General features: G+C 34.0%; 1 protein-coding gene and 1 long non-coding RNA gene across 3 annotated transcripts; one reads left to right on the top strand and one right to left on the bottom strand.

The window, feature by feature from the left end:
- Nucleotides 1-4389: 4389 nt before the first annotated feature.
- LOC124830033 (homeobox-leucine zipper protein HAT5-like) lies at nt 4390-7242 on the bottom strand. Of its 2 annotated transcripts, XM_047303639.2 has the most exons (4): nt 6703-7242; nt 6031-6413; nt 5315-5805; nt 4390-4825 (listed from the first exon to the last, which is right to left on the bottom strand). In XM_047303639.2, the coding sequence occupies exons 1-3, from the start codon at nt 6824-6826 to the stop codon at nt 5356-5358; spliced, it is 957 nt and encodes a 318-aa protein (XP_047159595.1). In that variant the 5' UTR covers nt 6827-7242; the 3' UTR covers nt 4390-4825; nt 5315-5355. The 2 variants fall into 2 exon arrangements, with proteins under 2 accessions (XP_047159595.1, XP_047159594.1); XM_047303638.2 differs by lacking the exon at nt 4390-4825 and having other exon boundaries at nt 5219-5805; nt 6703-7240.
- A 465-nt stretch (nt 7243-7707) lies between these two features.
- LOC148206175 (uncharacterized) lies at nt 7708-9387 on the top strand. The gene is made up of 2 exons (XR_015785926.1): nt 7708-7887; nt 8710-9387. It is a non-coding gene; the product is annotated as an uncharacterized LOC148206175 (long non-coding RNA).
- The last annotated feature ends 323 nt before the right edge of the window (nt 9388-9710 follow it).

Here is a 9710-nt window from a genome sequence, read left to right as displayed (position 1 = left end):
CTTCAATGAACAAACCCTTAAGAGTTTAAACCGGACGCCACGAAGCCTAGGAGTACTAAGACTCTAGGTCGAACACCTTTTAAAGACCAATACTGTTTGACACTAAATACTAATAAATGATGAGATACTATGAAGAAACGAACGCTATTGAGTTTGGCCAAAGACTCTTATTTTAAAAACGGTAATAATAGATTTCTGAAATGAGACCGAGCGCTTGGTTTAAGATCGAGCCCTGTAGAAACCGAACGCTACTTATACTTAGCTTTTAGTATCAGACTAACATTAAAGAGACCGAGTGCTAGTCTAAGACCGAACACTACCAACTTAGTACAAGTAAGATATTGAGCACTAGTATAAGAACGAATGCTCATAAGAGACCACACAACTCAATAATACCGATCGTTATTACTAACATAAATACTAATACAAAACCGAGCACCATATTGAACGAGTGTTGATCTAAGACCAAACACTTAAAAAGAACGAGCGCTTAGTACAGCAGAAGCACTACGGAGACCGAACACTCATTTGCATATATTTAATAATATAAAATCAATCGTCATTAACTAAATTCTCTACAGAAGAAGAATTTAGTTTAGACGGACACTCAAAGGAAAACCGAACGGTCAATACTGACTCTCGGTTACAGTTTACATAATTCTGCAGAGTATTACAGAGTGACTCTCAGACAATATCCCTAAAGCATAAGAATTCAGTTAAGACCCTACACTTCCATGAAGAATCGAACGATCACGAATGACGCTCGACCACAATTACAGAATTTACTCAGAACACTGCAGTTTGAAGATCAAACCCTATTTCAACTCAGTTCACACCATTTATCAGTCATCCATCCTCACATTCAAACATGCAGTAACACGCATATTTCATACTCATCGAATAATCAAACAAAGTATCATACAAACATACAACCATTCAAAATAAGAATCTTAATCAAATTATATAAGCTTCCCTTACCTCTAAACGTAACCGAACACTCACGGATGCAGAATATAGCTCACCACTACCAAAGACCTTAACGTTCGATAGTCACGCTTTAAGAAACTGAACCAAATAGAAGACCAGAAATACTCATAATAATATGATCCGCTCAGGCAAATAGAAATCTGGGTTTGCGTGCGAAAAGAAATGAACGTGCTAAGGAGAAAGTAACTCACCGGCTTAGAACCACAACTCGATCGGTTTAAATGAAAGCCCTTGATGCCGGGAGAGTTCAAACGATGCCTGAGAGGTGATCGGAAGAAGAAAATATGAGATTTTCTTAGAGAGAAGGTGGAGATGGTAGAGAGAAGGAGGAGATTCAGAAGGAGATTCAAAAGGTTGAAGATGAATGGTGCATGCAGAGAAGTGACACGAAAATTTGAAAGTTTAAGTTTTATTCCTACCGTCAAAATCGTTCGTCCAATCTACATCACACACCTATCTTCCACTTTCTGAATTTCACACACCCCTTTCGCTTACACATGTACTCTACTAAGTTGGGGTTTTAAGGGTTCTGACAAGGAATACAATTATAAATCATATCTAATAGTACTTTTTAAAGTAACAAACGAGTTGAAAACCGATTATTAATAATGTGAATAGTGTATTCAACAATGAAGAACCAAAATTTGTGAAAGTTTTGCTCGAAAAAGTAAGCATGATGTACATGGAGATTGTGTTAATGCTTATGTTCAATAATTCAATTTTGTTGTAACACATAAAATTTCTTGTAAAATACTTTTATTTTGAAAAAAAAAAATCTTTTACTTCAGCTGTTTCAAATAAACATCAAATTATTCTTCAATGAGAGTAATAAAATAGGAAAGTGTGACTTTTACTTCAGATTTAATTTTTAATAAATGAGTCCAAATGAAATGGTTGTAATTAACAATGATGGTTAACAAAAATTATGACCTTGAAAATAATTGATACTTAAAGACCTCAAAAATGAACATGCATTAGTTCAAAAAATCTAGAAGATGCAATATGACTATTTGGAAAAGACAAAATCTTTTGTTTAGAGTAATAACAAACATCACAAACTTCAAATTTATGAAAAGGAAATTTTATAATAATGAGAAAAATATTTGCTTTATTACTTTGTTAGAGACATGACCAAACTTTAAATGCCACAACATGGAATCATTCAAAATATTATTAATAACAATATTATTGTACAATATATCATGCAAAGTGTTATTAATATGGAAAAACATTGATTGAAAAAAAGGACCAGTATTAATTAAATGCACTCAAGTCAAGTCATTCTTAGTAGAATTCAAAAGACAAAAGACCTTACTTCTTCTTAGCTATACCTTCAAGGTGAATTTAAGTACCACAAAAGAGTACCATAAAATTGTAAGAAATAAGTTTGGAAATAAAAGTCAAATACATTACAAAATGATATGTACATAAAAATTATTAGGCAAAACCAAGTCACTTAATCCAACACTACCAGACAATTTCACTAAAACATATGGTTAGGAAGAGAAAAAGGTATAGGATCAACAATTAAAAAACAATTAAACAAATATTAATAATAACAAATAGAGTAATGATATCATGACACACTTTTACATTCATTTGACATAGACTATAAAGGTAAAATGGTAAAAGAAGTGTAAACTTTTTTATTATTTCAAGAAAGAAAAAAGTAAAAAGAAAGTAAAGATAGTGTCAAATAAATGTAAAATATTTAGATGTGTCAAAAAATTAATTCACAATTCTTATACAAAAGACATAGACCAATCCAACTTAGTTTTTTACAAACCAAATGAGGCACGTTGCTATCTCTATTTAAAACTACATTCTACAAAAATTAATAGTTGGTTTTCTTACTAAGGTTTATTTACCTATAAACCACATTTGGTTGTTTGTAGGAGATGAATCACAAATGTACACAGAATCACACGTTATCCACCAAATGCCAAAACATTTAACTTTATGATTAGGCTCCGTGTTGCCAGTGGGTCCTTCAACAAATTTACATCTAGTATATTCTATGTTAATGTATATCTACCTTCCCAATATCAACATCTTAAGCTACCTTTTGCATTCTTTACTAATTCATTTCCACCAGTTTTACTTTCTTATCCCTTTGACCGTATCCATTTATAATCCAATAATTAAATAAACTAAGAACTGGCTAGTGCTCATCAACCTTGAACTTCACTTTAGTTAGATCAAAGTAAACACAGATGTTTAAAAGTTAAATTACAAGTGTTCTTTCTTTTCGGATCACAAACCTGCTTTTCACCTTAGCTCAATAAGAATCCCAAAGTATTATGATATCTTCCAACATACACGCAAGAGCAAGACATTCATGCCTACTTTCTTTCAATTTCTAGAGTATACCCATCTAATCTTTTTAAAAAAAAACCCAACAAATTAACTCAATATTTACTGTTATTTCTTTAGTTTTTGTCCCCCTTCATATTCTTAGAATGTCTAGAACTATTAAATATATAAAAAAAAAGAAAATCATTTTCATTATTAGATTGAAAACACACATCTATTACACATCTTATTATCATGAATATAGAATACCTTTTTTCACGTGAATTATGTCAAACACACAACATCCTAAAAGTTATTTCCACTGAATAAAATATGAAAGCAGATAATATTTTAAAGGGTGAGAACTTTTACTTGAACTTTGTCATGGGCGAACCATGGTCATGGACAAGATTTCGTGAAGAAATAAATCATGGTTTCAAACGATGAAGAATATATTCCTACTGATAAAAAGGAAATCATGATCTACATTTGCAATAAGCTTATTGGGTCGAAGAACTTCGTATTAATCAGCAGTAGCAATGGAAGATCATCAATAGTGGAAAACTGATGATACCTATAAAGACGCACAAAAGTCATACTTCCGAATAATAAACCTTTATGCTAATAATTGAGCAGTACCCGTACGTTGCATGGGTTCCAATTTCAAAAGTACAAGTTCTCATTTAAAAGTAACCAATTTATAATTTTTTAAAAAGTTAAGGAAGTTCGGTCTCATTATTCATTTTTGAATTCAAATCCTTATATTATAATTTTTTTTCATTTAAATAATTTGATGTTTTTAATGAATTTAGTTTTTAAAATTTTAAGTGAAATTTAATGGACAAGTTTTGATTAAAACAAGATATTGTCTGTATGACTTTGGTAGTTGAATAAAAGTGACCACAAGTTTATAATTCAATAACAACATAAAATTGTTTTTTGCTATCAAGGTATGATGAATTTTCAATGGTAATCAGAACTCTTAGGACACTGTTAAGGAATCATAGGTGAGGTTTTTAGTAGAACGCGTTGGAATATATTTTTCTTAAACCATTTAATGCTTTGATACGATTTTAAATATATCTTTTAATTATTTAACTGAAACCATTGTAAGATCGAATAAATTATACCAATATTTCAATTAACATCCTGAATGAGCTAGTTGGGAAAATGTTCCCACACCAATCAAACTTGTTTCAGTGAACCACACCTGAACCTTGACTTGCACAGCAGATTCAGTATTTCACCATGTTTTGCGTTTGCTACTTTTTCCTCAATTTGATGTAAAAGTCCGGTTTTTCACATACTGTTCCTGACAATTAATTTAATTACACTTCTCCCAAGGGTGTGATTTCTTAAGGAACAAGCATTATTAATCCATTGATTTTTGTAACAACTTTTACAACCTTCAAGTGTCTCACTTCACTCCACACGAGCAGGCTCCAAGACTTGCAGTTGATGTCAACAGTTTCAATGTGACCATATTCATTGATTTTGTAAACAATATCAAATGGGTATGCCGTTGTAACACTTTATTGGTCCACTCCTGTCTCATCAGAAGAAAAAAGGTTTCATTTTGAAATTTTGGTTCAGAAAAACTTAGCCCAAAAAATCTACCAAGAGTAACAGTAAGATGTGAATCTATGACCGTCTACTAGAGTTTGGTGCGGATGGTAAAAAGGTTTAAGCTGTTAGATAGACCTAGGAATTGGTGTTTTTTTTACTATCTTTAACACGTATAGTAGTGTTAAAATATTGTTTGAGAGAACAAGTTTCACATCAATATATATTAGTCATTGGTTCTGCTGAGTTTTGAAATTACTTGCGAATCATATTCATGGAAGAAAACAGGTAAAGATTAAGTAAATGTTACTAATGTAATCGTAAATACTGAGAATAAGGCAATGGTTACGGTTTTGAAGAATTCAAAAGACAGTAATAAAGGTGGTGTGGTGTGCACACATAAACTTTCATTCCAAAGTAGAAAAACAATACCAATTTCGTTGATTTTGGTAGGGAGTTACAAGTAGCAAACCTTAAGATTCTCCTAGTAGTAGTAGTAGTAGCAGTGAGGGCTTAACAAGACCAAAAACAGAAGGTTTGATCTTCAACTGGGAACCGGAACGTGAAAGGATTTTCAGGTGGTTCATCATAGCAGACATATTCAACTTCAAACTTTGGTAGGAGTGGCATGTTTTGGCTGAGGATGTCTTCCTCATCCTGTGAGAAATCCGAGTGGTCTGGTTCCAGAGCATGAGAGGAATCTGCAGGCTCAAAGATTGAGGATTGGTTTCCATCAGTGAAATGTGGGCTCTCCGAATCAAGCACGTCACTTTTAGCTGAATTAGCATCTTTCTGTTTGCTTATTACCATAACAGGAAGTGCCACTTTGGATTCATTTTCAGAACCTCCATTTATGATCAAATCCTTCTGCTCTTTATGTCCTGAGTTGACAGCATCACAGCTGGTATCATCCAAATTCTGTTTCTCTTTCTCTCTGGGAATCACCTTCTTCAGAGAATAAACCTGTAACAAGGAAAAACTAAACTGATAATCTACTGAAGAACTAAATTCATACAGAGGAAAGAAAGAGCAGAAGAAGATTTTTTGAGTGAGTGTTTGTTATTATTGTTGAAAACACTATGTGGAATCTTTTCTAAACCACAAGTTGTTGAGATTCACTAGTTTTGATTGGTAGACCACAAAAAAGAAGTTAACTGGATGACTTTATTTATGTCTAACCATTGTTACCTCTTCCTTGAGTTTGGCATTCTCTTGAACGAGATTGTCATAGTCCCTTTTGAGAATGTCAAAGCGAGCTTTCAGCATGCCATAGTCATTTTCTAGCTGTTTGGTCTTGAACCTTGCCCTACGGTTTTGGAACCATATGGCCACTTGCCTTGGTTGCATGCCAAGTTCCTTTGCAAGTTGGACTTTCCTTTCGGGTTCAAGCTTGTTTTCCATCTCGAAGTTACTTTCAAGGAACTGAACTTGTTCGCTTGTGAGCCTCCTTTTCTTACCGGGTTGATGTGGGAATACCTCAAAATCCTCATCATCATCGTTTTCTTCTCTCTCAACCCCTCGGAAGAAGGGTCTATCCCTCACATTCACAACATTAACCAAGGATTTTGAGCCTGAATTCAAACATCAGAAAGGATAATAACCAAGCTAAAGAGTTCAAACATAAACGGTTTTCAGTGAAAAAAAAAAATCTTTTTTAACTTGGTTTCATATGGGAAAGATTCTATATCAGAAGAAAACCAGTATCTACAAGAAACCCAATTCTGATTTTGTTAAGAAAAATACTTTCTAAAAGTTTAGAAGTTTTGATGAGCAAAAGAAATCAGCAACTCCAAGGAGCTCATGAAGGCACATGCCAGAGACAATAATCAAGAAACCAACAACATGGTCATAGCAAATCACCTTGGAAAGAAGGTTGAGAGTTTTGAACCCAAAAGGTTTGGATATGCTCAGGGGAGCATGGAAGCCTTTCTTTTTGGAGTAGAAGCGTCATTCTTGAACCCCCATTCAGCTTCTCACCAGCCATGGCCTTCTTTATGGAAACTTTTTGGTGAGTTAATAGTATATATAGGTAGAACTTGCAAGACTGTTAGGTGTAGATTGTTGATAGAATTTAAACTAAAGGGTCATAGTCAAATATAGCGAATAGAAGGAGCAGAGGGATGAGGGTCTTTATGTTGATCAAAATGAAGGGTGAAAGGTGGAGGTGGTGGTGAAGAATGTGACGTGGGAATTGTGAGAGTGGGGAGTGAGCATCATATCCATAAAAGACAGAGGAATCAAAATTGTAGGACGAAGGGTGGTGCATTCTTCTATGTTTTGAAAGAGACAGAGAGCATGGTGAGAGGGAGAAGCAAGAGTTTTATCTGTGTGTTGATGGGAGTTGGAAATTTGGTGTTGAGTTGAGAAGTGATGTAAAGGGAGATTCTGTTGATGATAGTGGGGAACTATGATGGGGTTTATATGGAGAGTCATGGAATGGTGAAGCGATTGGGGAAACATTCACAAACTAGGCCCCTCCAACCACACACAACTTTATTTTTTGCATTTTGTTTCTTGGAATCTTCTTTCTTCAAAAACCAGTTCCATCAAGGTAGTAGAGACGTCTTTTTCCTTCTTTAAGCAATTCATTTAATTAAGAAAACTACTTTATTATATACACTTATTTTTTTATATTTAGGAAAAGAGATATTTTTTCCCTTTTTCATATTTTCTTTAAAGTAACTTTTTTAATTGAGATTATTCAAATTGTTAAAAGGCATGCAAATAACACGGTTTTGTTAACCTCGTTCTCAAATATTTACCTATTTAAATAGCACGAAATATAATTAAATTTTAATTATTTATTAATTTAAGTAATGCTAAAAATATCTCTTCTTTTATCGTTCTTTTGCCGCGTTTCGCCTTCTTAAACCCTTAACGCATCACACGTCACACTGAATCGCTCCCTACTAGTCCCTAGCATCAAGCGCACCGTCGTGAGGCTGTGGACCAGCGCAACCGTCTCACCGGAACTCTTAGGGCCGCCGTCGCTCTTGAAGTCATTGTTGTACCAGCGTCCGAAGCATCTCCGCCTTCACACCGAAGGTTATTTCTTGCTTTATCTTCTATTGTCCTTAGTCATACTCCGATTTGGCCCCTGTTTTGTGATCAATTATGTCTCCCAAACAGTACTCTTTGGTTCCATGATAAAAGTCCACATTAATTAATCATTCAATCAATATTGGAAAGGTAAACGTAATTATATACACCTAATACCTAAATGTCGATTACGCCTTGCATGTTGAAACTTTTCCTTCCATTTTTCTTTGATCGAACGCCAGAGGCTGATGAAAACAAGAACTTAATGTTATAATTGCACCATTAGTTTTTATCTAATTTTATTACATCATAATGAAAATTGAAGAGTAGCTCAGGTAGTTAAATTCGTGTTAATAGGTTTGCATTATGCTCATAATCCTAGTACTCTAAAGCCTAATTTATAGACTTGGAATCAAATTGCTTGTTTATGTATGGACAAGACAGACTTAGGATAAAGAAAAGTGAATCAATTAAATAGGAAATGTTCCAATTTAAACATAGCAGAAGACCAAATATAGCTTTCAAGAGAAACCACTAAAAAGGGCTCTTTGACCGGAATTCTCACTGCCAAAACTCCAAACAAAGGTAATCTTTAGGTGAAACATTGTGAATAAAGTCTCACTGGAATATATGATTGTAGGATTCAAAGCTTGACATGGTTAGATGAAGTCTTTCTAGAATATATACTTCCATATTGTGATCATTTCATTTTTACAGTCAGTGTTGCCCTTCAAAGGATTTTCTTAAATTGACTTTTGTGATTCAATTCACCTGCTCCTTGGATCTAACCATTATTCAACACAATATATACTTGTTTCGGATGTGAAGGGATGTGTCGTCCAATGTCTCCACGTCTTCTTATACTCGTACTCCGTGCGTCCGGTCCTCCGTCGATGCCAAAGTCAGTTGAGAGCAATGACGTTTTTCTATCGAATAGTAATAAATGTGCAGTAAATGCAACTATCTACCACTCACCCTGGATCTTTATTTATAGTTTTCACTATGGGCTTGGGATTAGCGAAAAGTTAATTACGGCCCAAATTCAGTCCAATAGCTTTTAACCTCAACTTATCTTAAACCTGGTTAATTAGCAGCATGGTCGGCCGGTCTCCCAAAGTTTGGCTTTTCAACCAGCTAATCCCTATAGGCAGCATGATTAGCAGGCGGCATGACCGGTCGGCCTCATCATGTATCCGACTGACGAGGGGCAAGGTTGTGTGATTGCGGACGCACGGACGTCCAGCTTGGTGCGTCGAACCCTCGATGACGATCCGAAGAGTAGTGTGTTTGGTCTACTGTGGACGTCCGGCCTATCTGACGTCCGGTCCCTATTGGTACAATACTCTTTGAAAGAGATTTTGAAAAATTATCTTAAACAAAATTCAACACCTCATCTTATGTTTCTTTTTTATGTTTACATTGCAACATTAAATTTTGATTATTTTTGTATGATTATTCCATTTAAAATTATTGTTCTTATTCTTATAAAAGAATTTCCTCCCAAGATATGTATTAATTGAATGAGACAAATATCTATAAATAGATTCATTCAAGAAATTATTTTAAAATCTTTTATTTCTGACCATGTCTTGAAACTTAATAAAACAAACATTTTATGGTTAAAAGCAAACTATTTGAACTTTGTGTGGTAGGTTGAGTAAGTTTTTATTTAAAAGGGTTTGGAAATGGTTTGATTTGATTCTATTCTTTTTTATATAAAAAATATAAAGCTCTTGTTTATGTTTAAAAAGGAAAAAGAGCATTTAACCCTTAAACTTTACTCATTTTATAGTTTACATATACTCCTTAAACTTTAATTTTATTTCAAT

The sequence above is a fragment of the Vigna umbellata genome, chromosome 1 (genome assembly GCF_029865625.1).
Source record: "Vigna umbellata cultivar VRB3 chromosome 1, Vumbellata_1.0, whole genome shotgun sequence".
NCBI classification, from domain to species: domain Eukaryota; kingdom Viridiplantae; phylum Streptophyta; class Magnoliopsida; order Fabales; family Fabaceae; genus Vigna; species Vigna umbellata.
Note: the sequence above shows the minus strand (reverse complement) of the source record. Positions and strands in the feature narration are given on the sequence as shown.

What these genes read in the sequence shown, in the direction of transcription:
- LOC124830033 (XM_047303639.2), bottom strand. Translation starts at nt 6,826, where the DNA reads ATGGCTGGTGAGAAGCTGAATGGGGGTTCAAGAATGACGCTTCTACTC. An exon ending in CTCTCAACCTTCTTTCCAAG is followed by an intron (nt 6,414 to 6,702) that starts GTGATTTGCTAT and finishes GTTTGAATTCAG; the next exon opens with GCTCAAAATCCTTGGTTAAT. An exon ending in ATGCCAAACTCAAGGAAGAG is followed by an intron (nt 5,806 to 6,030) that starts GTAACAATGGTT and finishes TCCTTGTTACAG; the next exon opens with GTTTATTCTCTGAAGAAGGT.